This window comes from Paramormyrops kingsleyae, unplaced genomic scaffold (genome assembly GCF_048594095.1).
Source record: "Paramormyrops kingsleyae isolate MSU_618 unplaced genomic scaffold, PKINGS_0.4 ups98, whole genome shotgun sequence".
Lineage (NCBI taxonomy): Eukaryota > Metazoa > Chordata > Actinopteri > Osteoglossiformes > Mormyridae > Paramormyrops > Paramormyrops kingsleyae.
The window spans coordinates 60,031-83,588 of record NW_027326036.1 but is presented as its reverse complement, the minus strand read 5'-3'; the positions used below and the strand labels follow the sequence as shown (position 1 = coordinate 83,588).

Below are 23,558 nucleotides of genomic sequence, written 5' to 3'. Positions count from 1 at the left end.
TTTTAATGTCTACTGCAGACGGAGCTAGCTTACATTCATCCTGCTATATGTTTTATTATTCCTTAAAACGTAATTAAAAATAACACATTAATAAATACATGCAATGTATTTTTGTTCTGTTAAAGTTTAACGTCAAGCCAAACCATGTGGCCCCCCTTATCACATAGCATAAGCATGTATGATACCATATATGGACATAATCCCCATATCCGCAACTGTGGCATAAGCATGTGATACCATATATGGTCATAATCCCTCGCCCAATCAGAATAAGGGACACGCCCCCTCCCGCTTATGACATCACAAACGGAGGCCCTTTGTACCAGGTAATATTTTTTTAATAGCCGTTGCTGTCGATGTTGTTTTGGATTGCAGTGATTCTCAGATATCAATTCATGATATAACATTAGTGGGTAGCCTATCAGTTAGCTCAAAAGCTTTAGTGCCTAAATGAAGATGTACAGAGGTCTGTTTCACTTGATTTAAGGTAATGTAACATATAAACAGTAGTTAGTGTTGACATAGACCAGTGGTTCTCAATCCTGTTCCTGGTGACCCACCTGCCAGAAGCTTCAGAGCTCAAAAGTATTGTGTATCTGATATTGTGTATGACAAAGTCTGTAACATTACTGCAAAAATAGTATTTTATGTAAAATATCCTATTTCCAGCATATACAATCGAGAGCATTTTAAGCTTGTTTATGGGTGTATCCAAATCCATTTTGCTATTTTGACAGCAGAAAAAACAGACTTTGCACCAGTGCAAGGCACAAACTGGTTGTCCTAACTCTTAATTTTTCAGAGGTATGTTTAGGTGTTACATGCAATGAACCAATCAGAATGGCACAACACCTCACCTTTAGAAGGCATGAGCTACAGTGACTTGCTATTACAATGGTGTGTTTGCCTGCCAAGCCTGATCGGTTTTCACCTGCAAAAACGGAGGTGCTCCTGTGGGAACACATCATTTATCGGAGCACCACTGTTCCACCTAAGCCTTTCAAGGTGAGACAGGCATGGGATGAGGTAGCAGTGAGTATGTCCTCATTCTCTCACATCACCAGATCATCCGCTCAGTGCCGAAAGCTGTATAATGATGTCAGAAGAGACGGAAACCAGAAGCTCCCTGCTGAACCCGGCGTGTTTAAATATCCATGTGTTTGACATGACTGAATGGTTTGGAGTCTATGCAATCTGGACCCAGAGTCTCAGATCTCCAGAGTGCAGGGCAAACTTAATGGTCTGCTTATGTGTAAGGCTGAATTTCATGCTCACCACCCCAGGACATGGTACTATGTTAATGGAGTAAAGCCTAGTAATTTCTGAGCGCTCAAGCTCCATCAGTGTAACTCCTTTGCTACTGTTTCATATGTGAAATCCAAAGATGGTACTATAATTAATAATCCTTATGAAATCAATGATTGCAAAAAATAAGGCTCCCAGGAATTCAAGTTGAAGCGTTGAAGTGTCCTATTGGCCACTGTTAGCCCATCCTCTGTTTCGTATGCTGTCCTTGGCCATGAGGTCTGCTCAGCTCCATGTTTCATTGTCACCAGGAAACTTCACAATTGTGTTGAGAACGGATCTGCAGCACTTCTGCGTGCATCATAACAATTCTAATTGCATTTAGAGTTTAAATTTGAACCACTCGTTACAACCGAGGTATGCAGCAAAGCATTTGTGAAGCCACAACACGAACAACCTTGAGGCGGATGGGCTACAACAGCAGAAGACCCCACCGGGTACCACTCATCTCCACTACAAATAGGAAAAAGAGGCTACAATTTGCACGAGCTCACCAAAATTGGACAGTTGAAGACTGGAAAAATGTTGCCTGGTCTGATGAGTCTCGATTTCTGTTGAGACATTCAAATGGTAGAGTCAGAATTTGGCGTAAACAGAATGAGAACATGGATCCATCATGCCTTGTTACCACTGTGCAGGCTGGTGCTGGTGGTGTAATGGTGTGGGGGATGTCTTCTTGGCACACTTTAGGCCCCTTAGTGCCAATTGGGCATCGTTTAAATGCCACGGCCTACCTGAGCACTGTTTCTGATCATGTCCATCCCTTTATGACCACCATGTACCCATCCTCTGATGGCTACTTCCAGCAGGATAATGCACCATGTCACAAAGCTCGAATCATTTCAAATTGGTTTCTTGAACATGACAATGAGTTCACTGTACTAAAATGGCCCCCACAGTCACCAGATCTCAACCCAATAGAGCATCTTTGGGATGTGGTGGAACGGGAGCTTCGTGCCCTGGATGTGCATCCCACAAATCTCCATCAACTGCAAGATGCTATCCTATCAATATGGGCCAACATTTCTAAAGAATGCTTTCAGCACCTTGTTGAATCAATGCCACGTAGAATTAAGGCAGTTCTGAAGGCGAAAGGGGGTCAAACACCGTATTAGTATGGTGTTCCTAATAATCCTTTAGGTGAGTGTATATAAGTGCAAGTGAAATATGCAGTTTTGGTCTAAACAGCTTCTCATACATATCACCATGTTTAGTTATCTTTTTTATTTAAACCAATCAGTCTCTGGAGTGATTCAGGGTTGCATTTCACTGCATGTTGTACATGTATATGCATGTGAGAAATAAAACTTCTTGAATCTTGAGTCTAGTTTGGTAAAGCGCCCTGGCTCTCAATATTATGTCACAGAAGTGCTGCTGGCTAATAACAATTTTTGTAGGTCATTCCATCCTATAATTGTTGCCACTTTCAATCTAAAGAAATACAGGACTTCCTTCACGGTAAAGTATTAAATATGTTCCATATTGGTGCAAGATGGGACACAGCATTTCAGCTTCACCTTTAAGCTCGTAGGTTAAACTCCACACATAATTGCACCGCTACGCCAAAACAACGGAGCATAAATAAGTCGCTTTGTTAGTTAATAATTTAGTAGTTATTTGTAATAACTAATTTAGTAATTATCCCAAAAACCTGCATACATACCGGCCCTTTGCAGATAACATTGGCCACCCCTGTTTTAGCATGTCTGTGATTCATCAGGGGTGTGAAGCCCACCAGGGGGCAGGAATGTGCACAAGCGTACAAAAAGGGGGCAGATTGCACTTGCAAATTCACCTTTGGGTACATCCTCAGGCTGCGTGTGTGTGGAAATTGAACACCTAACCCAGATTCTCTTCAATATATTCTGTTAAACATAAAGCAAACAATAGTGCCCATGGGGGATGCGGCCAAATGTGCCAAAATCAGAGAGATTTTTTCAAAAGAACCAAAAGAACTGACAACAGGTAAATGTGGTTAACCTGTTGCAAAATATTAAACCGATTCAAATAGCGTATTTCTATCGCTTATCATGACGAATCAATGTGTGCGCAAATGTAATTTTAAGAAATAAAATGTATATAAAAAAACTAAAGCACGATCTAAGTATTCAGTAAAATGACCATTTAACCATTTTGTAGTTTCTGACCAGCAGTCCCCTGTCAGTCGGTGTTCTGCCAAGAATGAGGGACTGATGAGCAGTGAGGATGCCAGGACGGCGGAGGGGGCAGGTATTATATATGAATTAAAGTTACTAAAGGCCTTTGTGCTAATGTGCACAGAGAAGGAAATCCTTATGTTGATAGATAATGAGACGGTAATAAACAAAGTTGCAGAGACCAGTACACTACTCAGGCAGCTGTTACTGTTATAGATGGCTACTGTTATAGATATTATGTTATTGTTGTTTAAGCCATTTACAGGTAAAAATTTGTATAGTAGTACAACATGCTGCACATGTGAAGAACTTGTGTTTCGTTCATATTTGAAAAAAGCAAATAAAACCAGTGAATAATAAGAAATGAAATATTGCCTTATTTATCCAGTTTTCACTTTCCTGAAAAAAAGTGGGCTGGTCATGGGCATGAAGCTCCCCAGCTGAGTACTGCCTTCACTCCGGCGCGGTGCAGCTTTATCATTTTTTTCCCCTTAATTTTTTTCCACATTTTTACCCTCACGGGCACCTAAATAAATCACAAATTGCCACTTAAGTCCAGGACTCTCATTGTTTTAATTTTAACAAAAACCCAGAGAGCAAGCATACCTGCCCCAGTGTGCGACAGACACATTTATACGGGCTGTCTGGCAGGGAGCTGGGATGGAGTTTAAAGCTGGAGTGTCTGTGGATCCCAGCGACCACATCGGGAAACACTGCTCTATACCATGTATTATGTTATACACATTTTTTGTGCGATTTTATTTTGAAAGTTGTGGAGAAGCCTTCCTTTTCTTTAGATTTCCTTTAGGTAAGTTATTTTATATTTCTGTGGAAGAGTGTACTTCATGGATTTTTTAGTATCTAAGCTGATGGTGATATTTTTGCCGGTGATGATTTTGTGACTCTAAAGCATTTGTAGGTTAAATAAAATCCTCATTTTTTATGAAATGATATATGATATATGCCTTTCTATGTATAAGTCTACATAAATCAGAGGGTGGGGTTTAAGTGTCCTCTAAACGTTTTGTAGGTTACTCTCTTTGGCTAAAGACATGCAGTCAGCTGAAATGGCACAAGCCTTTAGTCTTGCTTTGTGCTTGCTCTGTGATGCATGTGATACCCCCACCTCACCCCACCCCACCCTAAAACCTAGAATTGCATAAGTGGTTGAAAAATGGAGAGCAGCATTTGTTTACTGTTTCTAAATTGCTCATATTCTAATCGAATGATGCAGATTGCTCTGTAGTTAGCAGTGTTGCCTTACACCTCTTGGAGTGTGGGTGTGATTCCCAGTAATGGTACACGTAATAAGTAAGTAAATAAGGTCCCTGCAGGTGGAGTAGGATTGCACGTCCATTTGCGTTGTTTGTAATTACAGTCATTCACCACTGGGCGACACTGCTGAAGAGACACTATTTCTATATACCTCCACATTATTTCTATTACCATTAACGGATTAATACGAGGAAAGGCGTCCGAGAGATGCAAGATTTAATTCGCTATCTTCTGGTGTTTCCCAGCACAGTATTTGTATTACGGTGGAATTATTGCGAAAACTCCTTTAAGAAAAGCGCTGCAGTACTGGACCTTCTGCAATTTCATTGTGTCGGACAAAAGTAAAGTTAAATTAATTTCCTTAAAAAGCAATCCCGGGATGGGGGGGGTGTATAGATAATAGGCTGCCAATGTCCGTCCTCCAGTGCTGTAGGCGGCAGTAAATCTTTCATAAGTCGCCAACGTACTCGATCATATTGTTTGGAGCAAGACTCTGCATCTCGTGTGATTTTATTTATTTAGTTTTTTTTATTTGTTGTGCAATTTTATGTCCCGGATTATTACTAATACTAACCCACTTGATCTAAAGGGCAGGTATGGCGATTTCGTAAAACGGCGCAGTATGTTGAGCACTTACGACTGGCAGTAGCCCTGTTGGTTGGCACTTCTGCGCTGGACTGAAGTCTTTTTCTGATGATGCCCATCAGCACCGTTTTCTAGCAACGGGCTCTTTCATGGCTTCCCAAGGTAAATGCGGCATGATTTGGTTATTATCCAGCTGCTAAGCTGCGCATTGGTAATCGCACATCCGCGATCGAAATCAGGCGTTAATATGCAAGTCCGTTTGGAAAGACTGGCACTGAGGCGGACGATGTGCATTTGAATATCGGTTGTAGCAGTGATGAAAATGTGTTATTAATTACGGTAGCCATCAACCAGATGGTACAACGTGCAAGGTTTGGTCTCTTTTATAACCAGCTGTTGAATGCGAGAAGCAGTGTTAATTTTGTACTACATGAAAACAAAACGTTCACCTGTTTGTAAAATAATAACAACAGTAACAATAATACTCAAACTAACGTGTGTCCAGGTCATTTTCACATCGTGGATTTTCTGTTAATACAGATGTTTTGTTGCGCCCTTTTGGGGAGTTTACAGATGCTTTATACTGAACTCAAAGTGATACCTCTGTGGTTAACGACTAGCGAGTGTTACGCTTTGATTTGAATCACAGTATATAATAAGTGTGATGTATTGGAATAGCCTATGTACATTAGTAACGTTTTATAATTTTGTAGCATTCACTTTGGAATGCTGTTTACAATGCGTTGTATTAACCAGGCTTGATTACCAGTCTTAGAATGATGCGTTGTGGTATTTGACGTAGCACTGATGTCTGCAATACTGAGCTTAGTATTCAAAATATCTGGCTTTTATCCATTTATACAGCTGTATATTTTAATGGGGTGGAAGTGCATTACTTGCAGATGCTAGGCCTACATCTGGATCTCTTTTGGAACTTTAGAACTCTCGACTTCCAGGTTACTATTGCTCTGTTAAAGGAAACAAAAATCCATAAATGAAAAACACAATAAAAGAAAACTTATGTTTTTGCTACTTTTTGGAATCTGTATTAGAAAACTGCTCTGTAAAATCGGTTATTTTTGTATGATGCTCTGTGTACAATCTTTTCCATTCTAGGGTAAGGATGGTCACATGCTTAGAGGGTGTCGGTGGCTTACAAAGGGAATCAACAAGTAACACAGAGTCAGATAGAAAGAAGGCAGTTAGAGGACAGCAGTTGACCCAAATAAAGGAGTGAGAAAATGTCACAGGTGACAGACTGACTTCAGAGGTGAACAGGTCAGAAGTCATGACCCTATGTATTAAAAGTGAACCTGAACTCTGCTTCACCCATCCAGTGGATACAGCTGCCATGCAGAATCTTGATACTGAGAAAACATCACAACATACTGACTCTCAGTACACTGATGGAGATGAAGTTGCCGTCCACCAAGACAATTGTGGCACACGTGGATTTACAACTGAAAAACCTGAGGTGCAGCTCTGTGAACAGGATCATAAAGAGAGATCAGAAGCAGGCACGTTAATTCATGATGATCAGCCTGTTTTTTCCTATCTGAATAAGAATTGCACTCATGAAGAATCTGATTGGTCAGGCTCTACCCAATCCAGAAGTAGTTCTATTGATACATTTAATATAAAATTATACCAGCAACATAACTCAAATGGAATTCTCTCTGCTTCGGATTTTGTAAGCTATGGATCATATTTGACTTCAGCAAAATCAAGGAAAACCCTTTCAGTTGAAAAAACATATAGTTGTAATGAGTGTGGAAAGAGTTTCACAAATACTGCTGCCTTAACGAGACACACGAAAACACACTCGACTGAAAAAAAATGCATCTGTGCTCAGTGTGGCAAGGGATTTATTAATCAGTCATACTTGAAGAAACACCAGAGAGTTCACACTGGTGAAAAGCCCCATGTATGTTCGGAATGCGGACAGAGGTTTACTGTGTCATATTCTTTAAAAGTGCACATGAGATTTCATTCTGGGGAAAAACCATATCAGTGCACCGAATGTGGAATGAGGTTTTTTACCCGAGCAACCTACAAGAACCACATTTTAAACCATTCTGGAGAAAGACCAAATGTCTGTGGTCAGTGTGGAAAGAGTTTTAAGGATGCAGCCTCTTTACGAAGACATTGTCACTCTGAGAAACCTTACAGCTGTAGTGAATGTGGAAAGAGTTTTACCAGGTTATTCCGCTTAACTATACACAAGAGAGTTCACTCTGGGGAAAAACCGTACAGCTGTACTGAATGTGGAAAGAGTTTTACTCAGGCTGCAAATTTAAAGATACATATGAGAATTCATTCTGGTGAGAAGCCATATAGTTGCACTTTGTGTGAGAAAAGTTTCACACAAGGAAGCGGATTAACAGTACATATGAGAACTCATTCAGGAGAAAAACCAAGTATGTGTGACCATTGTGGGAAACATTTTAAGTATATGTCTTACTTGAAAAGACACCTTAAAGTTCATTTTGGTGAAACATCACAAGGCAGATTGGCAATGACTGTTAAAACTGAATCTGATTCAGATTGTGCCAATTCAGCATATACAACCATCATACAGAGTACCAATGTTGATGAAGTCTATCTGAATGCAGGACAAATCAAATCTGAGCATATTGATCCAGATTATGTTCAGGTGGCAGAAGACCCCAATACACAGTGCATTGATAGTGAGAAATTTACTGAAGCCAAATTTGAATCAAGAGGACGTCTAGCAATTTTCAAGAACATGGACAATTCAGATGCAATGCAGGATCTCAATATTGTCACAGTGGGATTACAAGAATGTCTGGAATCTGAGCAAATTAAAACTGAAACAATTGATCCAAGCTATGACCAGGTGAGAGACGATGTTGATTCCCAGTTTGATGATGGTGACAAAATGTCAGATGTAAAGTGTGAACTGAGTGATGGCGTAACAGATTTTATTGAGTGTGCAACTAATTCTGAGACTGAGCTGTGTAAAGAGGGCGAAGAAGAGATATTTAAAAGGGTTTTATTAACTCCAGATACTGGGCAGTTGTCATTTTCCAGAAATGATCACAATAATCAAGAAAGCGATTGTGTAGATTCATTCCAAATAGAGCAGCACCAGCAGGATAACTCAAATATGAATAAGCATGGTTGTTTGGATTGTGGAAAGAGTTTTAAAAGTCCTTCTACCTTAAAAATACACAAAAGAACTCATTCAAGTGAAAAAACACACAGGTGTAATGAATGTGGGAAGACCTTTGCAAATCGGACTTATTTGGCAAAACACGAAGAAACTCATTTAACTGAAAAAACATACATTTGTCACCAGTGTGGAAAAGGATTCACAAACAGATCCTACTTAAAGAAACACCAGAGAGTTCACTCAGGTGAAAAGCCCCACATTTGTTCTGAGTGTGGACAGAGGTTTACTGTAGCTTATTCCTTAAAAGTTCACATGAGATTCCATTCAGGCGAAAAACCGTATCAGTGTGCTGAGTGTGACATGAGGTTTTATACCCGAGCAACTTTTAAAAACCACTTGTTAAACCATTCTGGAGAACGGCCAAATATCTGTGGTAAATGTGGGAAGAGTTTTAAGGATGCTGCATCCTTAAGACGACATTGTCACTCTGAGAGACCTTACATTTGTACTGAATGTGGTAAGAGTTTTACTCGAGCGATTCACCTAACAGTGCACAAAAGGATTCATTCTGGTGAGAAACCGTACACTTGTACTGTATGTGGTAAATGTTTTAGGCAGGCAAACTGCTTAACAAATCACTTGTGGATTCATTCTGGTGAAAAACCATACAGCTGCACTCTTTGTGGGAAAGGTTTTACCCAAGTAAACTGCTTAAAAAAACATTTGAGGGTACATTCTGGTGAAAGACCCAACTGCTGTGAACATTGTGGAAAATGTTTTACTGATGTGTCATATTTAAGAAGACATATTAAAGTGCATTCGGGGGAAAGACCTCATGGTTGTACTGTGTGCGGAAAGAAGTTTTCTGACATCAGTAACTTAAAAAAACACGAGAGAATGCATTCAATTGAAAAAGGTGATTAGGGATGGCGAAAACTAAAAAAATTCTTGACCGACCACCGAGCCTCAGTAGCCGGTTGAAACCGGTTAACCGATTAGTTTAAAATATGGTACGCTATTTGAAATAACAGCCATTTCGAGCCGCGCCTGCAATTTCGCAACTCTGTCGCATCTCTCTGCCGCTCTGCCTCCCGCACACACACACACACACTGCCACTCACGTCACTTTTTTAAAATCCCCTACAGCGCGAAACATGAGTCCCGCAAACGCGGCGCCGAAGAGCTTGTTGTATGTAATCGTAGGACAAATGGCTCCTTAGTTTCAAATGGTTTGGGTACAAGGTGATCGCTTTGAAAATAAAGGCGTTTGTCTAGGTTAGAAGCTCATTTGAAACATTGCCACGGCTCATTTAAGAAAATGACAGCTCCGAAGAGACGCCGCTTTAGTTGAGGTAGTGCTAACCATAATAAAGAAAGATGATTCCCTTTACTTTTCGCAAACCTTGTGAGCGCGCGAACCCAAACGCTGTGACCTCGCGCCAAATGTTTTTATTGGTTTATTAAGTACAAACAGGCGAGTTATGAAAAATTGAGTGTGAGGGATAATTTGTTCACTTAACACAAAAAGATGAGGAATGAGATGGCTAACTGTAGTAGCGTATAGTCCACTGTCTATAATAGCCTAATTTAGATATCACTTTTTTTTTTAACCGACTACCGACAACTTTGACCGGTTAACGTTGATACGGTCAACCACCGGTCAAACGGTCATCGGTTAACATCCCTAAAGGTGATATAGTAAAAACAGAGATTTTAGGCCTGAACTCTTGAAGAAAACAATTAAAACATGCATCACACATAATGTTATCTAAATGGATACCCTAGAAATTTCTAAAACTTAAGTTTAACATATTTGAAATATGTTCAAATATTTTAAGTATTTTAAATTATTCAACATTTTTTCTGTGTAAAGTGAAGTCCACTAGCCTTTTGTAGAGTGATCAGCTCTTGCACAGATAAAGCAATTATCCTTCATGAAAATTTTATAATGCTAATCATGAACGTGTAACTATTTAATCTGTTTATCAATGTATACTTATTCTGCCTATGTATGTTTACATTGTCATTGTTTTTATCATTTGTTTTATTTTTTAAGTTTAAGTGATCACCTCTTCCACAGATAAAGGTGGAATTAAAATGATAAAATTTTTACAAAGGATAATCATGAACTTGTAACTATTTGATTTTAATCTATCAATAAATATTTATTTTCTGATATTCGTTTTATTATATTGTCATTACTTTTATCCTTTAGTTTTTTAAGTTCATAAGTCTTTATATTTTTGTAAAGAACCTAAATGGTTTTCTGTTTGCTGCTGGAAAAGTTTTTGCATGGATTTTGTCTGTATCATACATGTAATGATGACTGGTATATATTTCATTAAGCATTCATGCCACTTAAGCACTTGAGCACATGCATTAAGCATCACCCAGTGAGTCCCTTTCAACTTATTTTTTCTCCCTGGAGTCTTACAGAAAACCAGTACAGTTAGGGGATGACAAATGTAGGCATTTTTACCAATAATTTCACAAAGAAAGGAGGTATCACTTTTATGTTTTACTTTTGATATGAATTCGTATTTTTGAACGTCTGATTTTTTAATTTTATAACCTAAATGTTCTTGTCAACGTCCAGTATTTTATTTTTGAATCACTGACTTAACTTTGTTGTCATTGGGTACTGGCTTCGTTTTTTGCCTAAGGTGTTTTATTTGTGAATAACATTTGAACTAATGTTGGAGGTGAAAACCTGACTTTGTAAACTGTAATTTGTCATTAAAGTTTGGGATTCTATTTCAGTAGATAATCATGTGTTTGTTCTAATTCCTGTTAACATTGCTTACAAAATGGTAAGGAAGCTCTGAGGTTTTTAAGTATTCTGTGAGCTTTATGCGAAAGTTATGTACTGTGGCATTTGCAGAAAGGCAAATTGGTCCAAAAAGCACAGGACATAGATACCATCAAAAGTTTTATAACATTTTTTCCTCCTCATTGCTCAAGAGGCCATGCAGAGTTTTTCAAACATACGTCTATTACTTTTTATAATTTATAGCTTCAGATGAAATCTGCAGTCCTCAGAAGACAGCATGACACACGAATTTTCTTTTTTTCTTACATTTTTACTTATATTTATACAGTTTTAGAAATTGTTTTCTATTGTTTTTATTATCTGTATTGTTATTTTTTTGCTGATCCTATGGATCCTGTCCTTTTTTGTACTGTCTTTTTTCATTATTGCTGCTGTTTTCTCAAAGAATTTCCCCATTGTGGGATTAATAAAATCTAGTCTAATCTAATCTAATCTAATCTAATGATATACTGAGCCCTAATGTTAAAAAAGATATTACTAATCCTAGTTCAGGTGCTACAAATAATGATTTGATGGTGAAAGTATACCCATCCAAAAATTTAGCGTGATTGTGGGAAAGGTATGTTGGTTTTTGGTTATTTTAAGAACCGGTGTATATTCAGTTAGAGATCAGGACAGATCGTGCGATTGATCCTCCCTCCCGTTTCACAAACCACCCCCGATCGGCGAAAGCGAGGGGACCATGGTTTTGTGTCAGTGATGGAATTTAAATCTCGTGATAAAAATAACTCAGTACCCCTGAGTTATCAGTTGTTAGTTCACTCTCCGCGCCGCTGTGTGGCGGTAATGCACCTAGTTATCGTCATCGCCCTTTTACCAAGAATAAAGAGGAAGAAGTTGCGTTCTGTGGTATATTGTTTAGCGGAAGTCTACGGGCTGGATTACCGCAAAGCCACTTAATGGTAGGGATACGGGCAGTTCAAATGTAAAAGACAAGCTTGTTGGTTTTCTGTAGCACTGCAACAGTTTGCTCACTTACATATTTGGGCTGATTTTTTGTCGTGACATTATTCTTCTACACAGTTTTTTTTTCCGAAGATCGAGGACCATATAAATTTTGCATGTTTTTGTCATTAAGCTATTTTCCCGACTACAAATGCTACTTGAAAATCCGAATTGTTAGTCTAAGGTGAAAAATTAAGCATCAGTCTGGGAATCTACTTGGAAATATTTGTGGTGAAGCGGACAGATTTTCAGCAGCATTATCAGTTTGAGGGCTTTTGCATTCATGCCATGAGGTGCAGGGGGTGCAAACCCGCTGCTCCAGTATCCAGATGCGCTTTTTATTTGTAAGAACCATACGTGGCAAACTGTCACGTACCACCATTTCTAAATTATTTACATACGGTGTAATATGCGTTATTTCCAAATTTCAGCAAATTTAAGCAAACACGTTACTAAAAATATTTATCATTATTAAAATATAAAACTCAACACATTATATATAAGAAAACAAAACTTTCGCTTTATTACAATTTGACATGATCAAGAGGTTTTCAAACATTAAAATGCTGTTTAAATAATGAAAATGATAATTGTATTTAAATATCCCAATATTATTTGTTATCTGCATATTACGCCTTGACCATTTCCAAAAAACCATTTAAGTTTAGCTGTTTCTAAAGATCCGTCAAAGTTTAGTAAGATAAATTAGTGGGACAAACAACTCAGCTTCTAATGAATTTCCAAACGTTTAATGTCCACGGTCGTTGCGAGTAAAAATGCTTCGGAACATCCGCGTTCCGCGAGGTTCCAGCAGGCTGATTGGACTGAAGCTCGGAGCTGTCCTGCGCCTGGTTGGCCAGTTTCGGTGGTGATTTGCGACGCCAATCCACGCCATAACGTCGGGACGAATCGGCTGCTGCCATGTGCGGACACGCACTAAACGTGCTGTTGGTATTCTTTGTTTTTGTTGGTTTTTGTTTTGCGGAGTTTTGTTTTGTTTAGTTTTCTATTTCTGTCGTGTGTTGTGTGCGCTGTGGTGTGCCAAAGTATTACATGTGTAATTGTTTTTAACACGAGTGCTATTGTGAATGTGTGGAACACTGTATAATTGTTTCTGGTTTGGCTACCTCTTGTGCTCAACTATTTAGCTCTGGTAATATATTCCCAGCCAGATTTATGTAGGACAGCAGCCAGAGATTGATTTGCTTTTTAATTGTTAAATAAATTTGTTTTATTTATATCTGGTAACCATCTCTCTGTCAGTTTCGTGACGAACTTGTGTCCTTAGTGAGTGAGTTGAGGTCTTATTTCGGAACTTAATTATTGCCTTGGGTGAAACTCCCAAGGTGGCGTCGTGGCATCCATTCACTGTCTCCACCTCTTACGCCGGCCAGCGGGCACATGGAAAATCACAAATGCACATGGAAAAAATTAATGGATGAGTATACATACAGAACCAGACAAGGCTGAATTTAGCTTATTGACAACTTCCACAGAGTGCAGTGTTCATTTTGAAAACACAAAATAATGTAACAATAAAACATTTAAGCTGGGATTTGGGGGTCTTACTCATCTTGGGCCAGGCAAATGTGAAATGCATAGTACATAGCAGGTAGACCTGTGTTAGGAAACACTGAAATTAGCCTGGCCTAGACTGGTTTGGTACCTAGAAAAAATATGGCATTTTGATCATTTCAATTGAATAAGAAGGCACATTTCCATTTGGAATTGGGGGTCTTTTTCATGTTGGGTGAGGCAAATGTGAAATACTACATAGATTCAAGATTCAAAGTGTTTATTGTCATATGTGCAGTAGAAATGTGCATTTCTCTGTGCAATGAAATTCTTACTTTGCTGTCCACACAAAAATGCAGAGGTACAATATAAAAATAAAAATAAAAATAAATACTTTTAAATGCAATGTGCAAAAGAGCTTAGTGTGCAAAAAAATTATAGTATGAGGTAGTATGGTGTGCAGTGTTGGGAGTAACGGCGTTTAAGTATAATGGCGTTACTAACGGCGTTATTTTTTCAGTAACGGAGTAATCTAATTAATTATTTTTCCCATACTTGCAACGCCGTTATCGTTACTGAGAATGTTAAGTAGCGCGTTACTAAAATTTGGTTGAATGACGCGTGAGATGTCAAGCTTTGGTTTTATCAGCTGCCTGACGAGAGATAATGATGACGCCGCTGCAAATGCGATGATGATTGGCTGGGTGGGCGGATGCCATGCTCCTGGTGTCTCACTGCACGCTCACTGACACTCCGACTTCCACTACCTCTGAACACACTGGACAGCGACAATGGCGACGAGCCAGGGAAATTCAAAGGTAGCGTTCCCGAACTGGAAGTACCGGCACTACTTCTCCCTCGTCGAAATTAAAGGCAATAATGTATATGTATCATGCACGCTATGCCCAGGAAAAAAGATATTATCCACGTCTACCTCAAGCAACTCTAACCTTATGAAGCACCTTACATCTACACATGCTAACACGAAACTTGTTGCTGCTGCTAACCAGACCCCAAGCTCAAATGCAGCTAGCGTGAGCTCCAGCGAAGGAGACGGAGACACTCCGTTAAAACAAGCATCGCTCGATTTTTCGGGTCTTAAATGCAAAGTGTGTTAACATTATTTATTTTCAATATTTAATTTGGTTACTTTTCGGAATATTTAAGAGTAGGATAGTGTTCCGTTTATTGTGCAGTAGGCCTAATATACAGTTACAGAGTAACTGCAGTACTTAAAGGCTAGATTTTCCTTTGTTTCTTTTTACCCAAGTTTACATTTGTGTGTCTTAATTTTGCACTTGAATTTTATTTTCAATTTTTATTTTTTATATGTTTTTTATTTCTAGGCATATCATATGGCAGGCTGCAAGCTAAGTTCAAATAAATACCAAATGTTCTAAAATACTGTTTTTATTCTTCAATCAGTTATTGTAAACATCTTTGACGTTAAAGATGTTATAGAACATAATAGCGCTGTAGAACATAAAAAATAATGTCAGTTATGTTGCTGAGTAACTAATTACTTTTACAGTGTGGTAACGGAGTTACTAACTCAATTACTTTTTGGCAGAAGTAATTTGTAACTGTAACTAATTACTTTTTTGAAGTAAGATGACAACACTGATGGTGTGGTAGTATGATGTCTGTTAATCATACTCCTGTCAGCTGTTAAGGAGTCTAATGGCAGTGGGGAAGAAGGAGTTGTTAAGTCGGGAGGTTCTAGATTTCACACTAATGTACCTCTGTCCTGAGGGCAGAAGTGTGAACTGTCCTTGTTGGGGGGTGTGTGGGGTCTTTGAGGATGGAGGCAGCTCTCCTCTGGACTCTGCGGTGGTAGCTGCTCTGCAAAGAGGGCAGCGGAGTCCTGATGATCTTCTCCGCAGTCTTCACCACTCTCTGCAGGTGTTTGCAGTCCATAGCTGTAGTGCTGCCGTACCACACGGTGATGCAGCCGGTCAGTGTGCTCTCCACGATGCAGCTGTAGAAGTTGCTGAGGATCTTGGTTGACATACCAAACTTCCTCAGCCTCCTCAGGAAGTACAGCCGCTGTTGAGCCTTCTTGACCAGTTGTGTGGTGTTCAGTGACCAGGTGAGGTCCTCACTGATGTGGACGCCCAGGTACTTAAAGCTGCTCACTCTCTCCACTTCAAGCTCCCGGATGAACAGTGGCTGATGAGGCCTCCTCCTCTTCCTCATGTCCACTATCATCTCCTTTGCCTTGTCCGTGTTGAGCGTGATGTTGTTGTCCTCACACCATGACACCAAACCGGCCACCTCTCTCCTGTAGACCGTTTCGTCCCCTCCAGTGATGCAACCAATCACTGCGGTGTCATCTGCAAACTTCAGGATGATGTTGTCTTTGTGGGAGGCGACACGGTCTTGGGTGAACAGGGTGTAGAGGATGGGGCTGAGAATAGAACCTTGTGGGATGCCAGTGTTTGTGGTGATGCTGGCCGAAGTCCTGTTGCCGATCCTGACAGACTGAGGTCTGCCAGTCAAAAAGTCCAGGAGCCAGTCACAGAGGGTGGGGTGCAGGCCGAGTGTGGTCAGTTTGTTGATGAGTTTGTAGGGGATGACCGTGTTGAAGGCGCAGCTGTAATCAACAAAGAGCATCCTGATGTAGGAGTCTTTGTTTTCCAGGTGAGAGGGGGAATAGAGAAGGGCAGCAGCGATGGCTTCTGTTGTGGACCTGTTGGGCCGGTAGGCATACTGCAGGGGGTCCAGAGTGTCTGGGATGTTGCTCTGGATGTGGGCCAGCACCAGTCTCTCAAAACACTTTGCGATGATTGGAGTGAGTGCTACTGGTCTGTAGTCGTTCATGCAGGTGGCTGTGCTTTTCTTGGGAAGGGGGACAATGGTTGTGGTCTTGAAGCAGGTGGGGACAGTGCTCTGGCTGAGGGAAAGGTTAAAGATTGAGGTGAGAACATCAGCCAGCTTGTTAGCACATGCTTTGAGGGCCCGCCCAGGGATGTTGTCTGGTCCTGCTGCCTTGTAGGGGTTGATCTTCCTCAGTCTGTTGAGACTGTTGATAGGGGGGAGGGGGGTCGGGTGGTCTGGGTGTATGCATGCCTCCTCTCTGTGCTGTGGCTGGGGGTCTCACAGCGGGTGTAGGAGGTGTTGAGATCATCCAGCAGGCTGCCTGCAAAGCTGATGGTGTTGGCCCTGTACTCTGTGATGTGCTGCAGGCCTTGCCACATCCGCCCGGAGTCAGCAGAAGAATAGAAGCCATCTAGCTTCTCTCTGTACTGTCTCTTGGGCACCGTGATGGCTTTCCTCAGTCTGTACGTCACAGCCTTGTACTCCATCTCATCGCCTGATCTAAAGGCAAGAGAGCGAGTACGCAGCATGTGTCATACCTGACTGTTAATCCAGGGCTTCTGGTTGGAGAACGTCTTGACTTGTGTGGTGGGCATGATATCGTCAACACAACTGCTAATGTATCAAGTCACATACTCAGCATAGTCCTGTGTGACAGAATAGTCCTCCATAGTGGCTACAGTTTTAAACACATCCCAGTCTGTCTGAGCAAAACAGTCCTGCGGGATGCTCTCAGTCTCTGAGGTCCATCGTTTCATAAGTTTGGTGACAAGGTTTGATTGTTTCAGTCTCTGCCTGTAAGCTGGGTACATGAACAGAGAAATGTGGTCTGATTGTGGGGGCAGGGTGCAGCCCTTTATGCGCCGTGTATGTTACTGTAAACATGGTCCAAGGTGTTCTTGTCACGGGTGGCAATGTCCACGTGTTGGTAATATTTGGGAAGTACAGTCCGTAAGTTGCACTGGTTGAAGTCGCCAGCAACGATGAATACAGCTTCTGGACGAGACGTCTCTAACGCGCTGATGACGTCGTGGAGTTTGCCAAGCGCTGCTGTGGAGTTCGCTCACGGCGGGATGTAAACAGCAGCCAAAAGCAGCTGAGAATACCCTCGGTAGATAGTAGATAGCAGGTAGACCTCTGTTAGGAAACACTGAAATTAGCCTGGCCCGAGATGAACGTCACCCAAATCCATTTGGATACATGGCTTCTTATTCAAATCAGTGTGCACAATTTTCCAGCATGCCATGTTTCCGGTTGTTTTTCAGGCACAAATCAAACCTTGGCCAGGCTAATTTCAGTGTTTCCTAACAGAGGTCTACCTGCTATGTAATTCACATTTGTGCGGCCCAAGATGAGCAAGATTCTCAAATCCAATTGGAAACATGGTTGGTTCAACTGAAATACTGAAATCACCATGTTTTCAGCTGTTTTTCGGGTAGAAAACCAATCCAGTCAACCTTGGTCAAGCTAATTTCAGTGTTTCTTAACAGAGGCCTATATGCTATGTACTATTCACTATGCATTTGCGTGAGCCAAGATGAATAAGACCCCCCCAAATCCCGGTTGAAAATGCTGCTTCTTAATCAATTGAAATAATCAAAATGCCATGTTTCCAATGACGTCACGTAGACAGACGCACTTGCCAACTTTAGTCAGCTGGCTGCCACGCCCCCTCGTTAACCCCGTGCGGAATAGTAGCCCAAAATTTAATTACCCGCCCAAGTCAATTTTTACCCGCTAAAGGAAATAAAAAGAAGCCGATTTGGGCTGGGGCCCGCCCAATCTGGCAGCACTGCCGAGTACCCCTGAGTTAGAGCGCAGTTCATTGCCAGTTCACTCTCCACGCCGCTAGGTGGCGGTAATGCACCTAATTATCGTCAGCGCACTCTACCAGAATAGAGAGGAAGAAGTTGCGTTCTGTGGTATATTGTCTGCGGAAGTTTATGGGCAGGATTACTGCAAAACCATTAATGGTAGCGGTAGGGAAGATTCAAATACAGTATAAAACAAAAGCTTGTTGATTTTTCTAGGACTTAAAACTAATTCCCTCACTTACACATTTTGTCTGTATTGACATTGTTCTACTGTACAGTTTTTTCGAACGGGACCGTGTCCTTTATTCTTAAGGTAAATTTTGCATGCTTTTGTTATTAAACTCTTTTCCTGACTGCAAATTTACGTGAATATCTGAATGGGTAGTTTAAGGTTAAAAATCAAGCATCAGTCTGGGAATCCACTTGGATCCATTTCTAAACTATTTACATATGGTGCAATATGCGTTATTTCCACATTTCAGCAAATCTAAGCAAACACGTTTTTCTGAAAATATTTCACGTTGTTAAAATATAAAACTGAGGACATTATACGTAAGAAAAACAAAATTTTAGCCTTATTAAAATTTGACATGATCGAGAAGTTTTCAACATTGAAATGCTTTATTAATAGTGTGAAAATGATAATTGTATTTAAAATATCTTAATATTAATTATTTGAATATTCCGCCTTGACCATTTGAAAAATACCTTTGAAGTTTAGCTGTTTGTAAAAATCTGTCAAGCTATTATAAGATAAATTAGTGGGACACACAACTCATCTTTTAGTGAGCGAAACGAAATTTCCAAATGTTTAATATCCACCGTTGTTGTGTTTACTGAATAAATATGCTTTGGATCATAAATGAGCAAATAAACCTTTTTTCAATAATAGTTCGTTCTAAAAAATTATGATTGAAAAGCTAGTAACTCACTATGCAAACAAAAAAATCAACAACGACCCCGGTTTGAGACCATGTTTATTTAGAATTTGGTGATCAGTGGTCATTGTGACACACCACAGCGCACAACAACGAAATGTGTCCTCTGCATTTAACCCCATATGTGACATAGAAGGGGGCAGCTAATTCAGCCCCCGGGGAGCAGTCCTTGGGGGCAGAACCTTAGTGGTGCCTTGCTGGTCGGGTATTCAAACCTGCAATTTTTCAATTACAAGTGCACTTCCCTAACCATTAAACCACCACTGCCCGTTTAATTGTAATGTTAAAATTGGATTCAATCATGCAGTATATATAACGTTTTTCTACAATATTTTAATAGTAATTTGCATATTTACAAGCTATAATAAATGCAATTAGAATACCTGTAACGTGATACATGAATAATTATGTGACTTTTTAATGTAGCTAATGTTCACAGGAAAGATCGTCACGAGTTCCCTTATTTAATAACAGGGATATACTGGAGTATTCAGATATTCTTAAATGGATATGGCTGAATAGCCTTTTTTCTTCTTGGCCTTCACTAGTAATAAACTGTTAATATTCTTCAAGTAACTAATTACATTGATCAAAAAACGAATAATAATGATGAAGAAGCTAATTTTTTTCTGATACAGCATAGACCTCAGTAGCAATAAATTGAACACTGCTGTGTGGGTTGATGAGTCTCCGGTGAGTGTGGGGCTCTATGTAATATAAATCATCCTCCATCACAGGTGGATCACAGTGTATATTCCCAGCAGCTCACAGAGACGATCACAAGCAAAACAACGTACAAGGAAGAGGAGCTCAGAGAACAGCGTAGTGAGGGACTGAGCATGTTACACTTGACGTCCTGGCGTGCAAAGTGAGGAATCATGGCCTTGTGTGTTAAAAATGAATCTGATCTGGGCTGCACCCATACAGGGGATATTGCTGCTATGCAGAATCCCGGCACTGAGAAGATGGGATTGGGAGTTTGCCTGGAGTATCATCAAACAGAGAAAGGGACTGGTCCAGATTCTGTTTGTCCATCACAGTACAATGACTCTCAGTGCACTAATGGGGTTGAAATTACAATCCACCAGATAAAGTCTGAATCAAATGGAGACATAGTAGTTTCCAATGAATTTGTAGGGGAAAAATCAGACACACAACTAGAATGGGATTGTAATCTTCCTTCATCTCAGAGGAATAAAATTGATTTGAGCAATGGAAGACTTTTGACTACAAGGACAGATAGAAACCTTTATTCAGGTGAAAAAACACTAAGTTGCAATGAATGTGGAAAGATATTTCCAAATGTAGCTGCCTTAACGAGACACATGAAAATGCATTCAGCGGAAAAAACATACATTTGTGGACAGTGTGGAAAAGGTTTCACCCGTTCAGAGTATTTGAAGAAACACCAGAGAATTCACACAGGTGAAAAGCCCCATGTCTGTTCGGAATGTGGACAGAGGTTTACTGCAGCAGATTCTTTAAAAGTGCACATGAGGTTTCATTCTGGGGAAAAACCATATCAGTGCACCGAATGTGGAATGAGGTTTTTTACCCGAGCAACCTACAAGAACCACATTTTAAACCATTCTGGAGAAAGACCAAATGTCTGTGGTCAGTGCGGAAGGACTTTTAAGGATGCAATCTATTTACGAAGACATTGTGAAATTCATTTAGCTGAAAAACCATACAGTTGCACTGAATGTGGAAAGGGTTTTACTTGTTTATTTCGCTTAACTAGACACAAGAGAGTTCACTCTGGGGAAAAACCGTACAGCTGTACTGAATGTGGAAAGAGTTTTACTCAGACAGCAAACTTAAATATGCATATGAGAATTCATTCTGGTGAGAAGCCATATAGTTGCACATTGTGTGAGAAAAGTTTTACACAAAGAAGCGGATTAACAGTACATATGAGAACTCATTCAGAAGAAAAACCAAGCAAGTGTGACCAGTGTGGGAAACATTTTAAGTGTACCTATTACTTAAAAAAACACCTGAAAATTCATTCTTGTGAAAAATCACAAGGCAGATTAAAAATAACTGTTAAGAATGAATCTGATTCGAATTGTGCCAACTCAGCATATACAACCATCATACAGAATACAAGACAAATCAAATCTGAGCATATTGATCCAGATTATGTTCAGGTGGCAGAAGACTGCAATACACAGTGTGTCGAAAGTGAGAATTTTACTAAAGCCAAATTTAAAGCAAGAGGACGTCTAGCAAATTTCAAGGACATGGAAAATACAGATGCAATGCAGAATCACAATATTGTCAAGGTGGGAGTAGAAGAATGTCTGGCATCTGAGCAAATTAAAACTGAAACGATTGATCCAGGCTATGATCAGTTGAGACATAATGTTCAGTCACAGTTTGCTGAATGTGACAGAACAGGTGTGAAGTGTGAATTTAGTGATGGCTTAACAGATTTAATTGATTTTGCAACTAATTCTAAGACTGAAGTGTGTAATGAGGATGAAGAAGAGAGATTTGAAAGGGATTTATTAACTTCAGATACCAAGCAGTTGTCATTTTCCAGAAATGATCATGATAATCAAAAAAGTGATTGTGTTGGCTCATTCCAAATAGAGCAGCACCAGCAGGATAATTCAAATATGGATAAGCATGGTTGTTTGGATTGTGGAAAGCGTTTTAAAAGGCCTTATAGTTTAAAAATCCACAAGAGAGTTCACTCTGGGGAAAAACCATATAGCTGTTCTGAATGTGGCAAGAGTTTTACTCAGGCAACAAACTTAAAGATACATATGAGAATTCATTCTGGTGAAAAGCCATATAGCTGCACATTGTGTAAGAAAAGTTTTGCACAAGGAAGTGCATTAACAGTACATATGACAACTCATTCAGGAGAAAAGCCAAGCAAGTGTGACCAGTGTGGGAAACATTTCAAGTGTATGCCTTACTTAAAAAGACACCTTAAAGTTCATTTTGGTGAAAAATCACAAGGCAGGTTGTTAATGACTGGTAAGACTGAATCTGATTCGGATTGTGCCAACCCAGCATATACAGCCATCATACAGAATGCTGATATTGATGAAGTCTATCCGAATGCAAGACAAATCAAATCTGAACATATTGATCCAGATTATGTTCAGATGGCAGAAGACCCCAATACACAATGCATCGACAGTGAGAAACTTACCAAAGCAAAATTTAAATCAAGAGGATGTCTAGCAATTTTCAAGAACATGGAAAATTCAGATGCAATGCAGAACCTCAATTTTGGCAAGGTGGGATTAGAAAAATGCCTGAAATTTGAGCAAATCTAAACTGAAACAATTGATCCAGGCTATGACCAGATGAGGCATCATGTCAAGTCACAATTTGGTGATGGTGACAAAATAACGGGTGAATTTAGTGAAGGTCTAACAGATTCAATTGTTTTTGCACCTAATTCTGAGACTAGGTTATGTAAGGAGGATGAAAAAGAGAAGTGTGAAAGGAATATAGTATCTTCAGATACAAGCGGTTTTCATTTTCCAGAAATGATCAAAATAATCAAGAAAGTGATTGTGTCGACTCATTCCAAGTAAATCAGCACCAGCAGGATAACTCAAATATGAATAAGCATGGTTGTCTGGATTGTGGGAAGTGTTTTAAAAGTCCTTCTACCTTAAAAATACACAAAAGAACTCATTCAAGTGAAAAAATAAACAGGTGTAATGAATGTGGGAAGACCTTTGCAAATCGGACCCATATGGCAAGACATGAAGAAACTCATTTAACGGAAAAAACATACATTTGTGACCAGTGTGGAAAAGGATTTACAACCAGATTCTACTTAAAAAAAACAGCAGAGGGTTCACTCAGGTGAAAAGTCCCACATTTGTTCTGAGTGTGGACAGAGGTTTACTGTAGCTTATCCCTTAAAAGTTCACATGAGATTCCATTCAGGTGAAAAACCGTATCAGTGTGCTGAGTGTGACATGAGGTTTTATATACACTCTGAGCGACCTTACATTTGTACTGAACGTGGGAAGAGTTTTACTTAAGCAATTCACCTAACAGTGCACAAAAGGAATCATTCTGGTGAGAAACACTTATACTGCATGTGGTAAATGTTTCAGACAGGCAGATTGCTTAATAAATCACTTGTCGATTAATTCTGTTGAAAAACCATACAGCTGAACTTTTGTGGGGAAGGTTTTACAGAAGTAAACTACTTTAAAAATACTTGATGGTACATTCAGGTGAAGGACCGAACTGCTGTGAACATTGGAA

The 23,558-nt window shown here is 39.8% G+C and overlaps 2 protein-coding genes across 4 annotated transcripts in view; both read left to right on the top strand.

Moving 5' to 3' along the window:
- The window catches only part of LOC140586940 (uncharacterized), a 35,764-nt gene extending 12,863 nt beyond the window's left edge, over positions 1 to 22,901 (top strand). The window contains exons 1-2 of one of the 3 annotated variants that reach the window (XM_072708482.1): positions 12,117 to 12,186; positions 20,051 to 22,901. In XM_072708482.1, the coding sequence (XP_072564583.1) occupies positions 20,192 to 22,606 (2,415 nt within the window). In that variant the 5' untranslated portion in view covers positions 12,117 to 12,186; positions 20,051 to 20,191 and the 3' untranslated portion in view covers positions 22,607 to 22,901. Of the gene's footprint in view, positions 1 to 12,116; positions 12,187 to 18,452; positions 18,689 to 20,050 lie in introns of those variants that run through there. The other 2 variants (XM_072708481.1, XM_072708483.1) reach the window with 2 other exon arrangements.
- On the top strand, positions 5,203 to 10,970 carry LOC140577653 (uncharacterized). The gene is made up of 3 exons (XM_072708480.1): positions 5,203 to 5,483; positions 6,438 to 9,370; positions 10,145 to 10,970. The coding sequence occupies exons 2-3, from the start codon at positions 6,610 to 6,612 to the stop codon at positions 10,183 to 10,185; spliced, it is 2,802 nt and encodes a 933-aa protein (XP_072564581.1). The 5' UTR covers positions 5,203 to 5,483; positions 6,438 to 6,609; the 3' UTR covers positions 10,186 to 10,970.
- Positions 22,902 to 23,558: the final 657 nt, after the last annotated feature.

Excerpts from the sequence above, each read along its gene's own strand:
- LOC140577653 (XM_072708480.1), top strand. The coding sequence starts at position 6,610 with ATGACCCTATGTATTAAAAGTGAACCTGAACTCTGCTTCACCCATCCA. Across the intron at positions 9,371-10,144 it reads AATGCATTCAATTGAAAAAG|GTGATATAGTAAAAACAGAG; the intron begins GTGATTAGGGAT and ends ACATCCCTAAAG.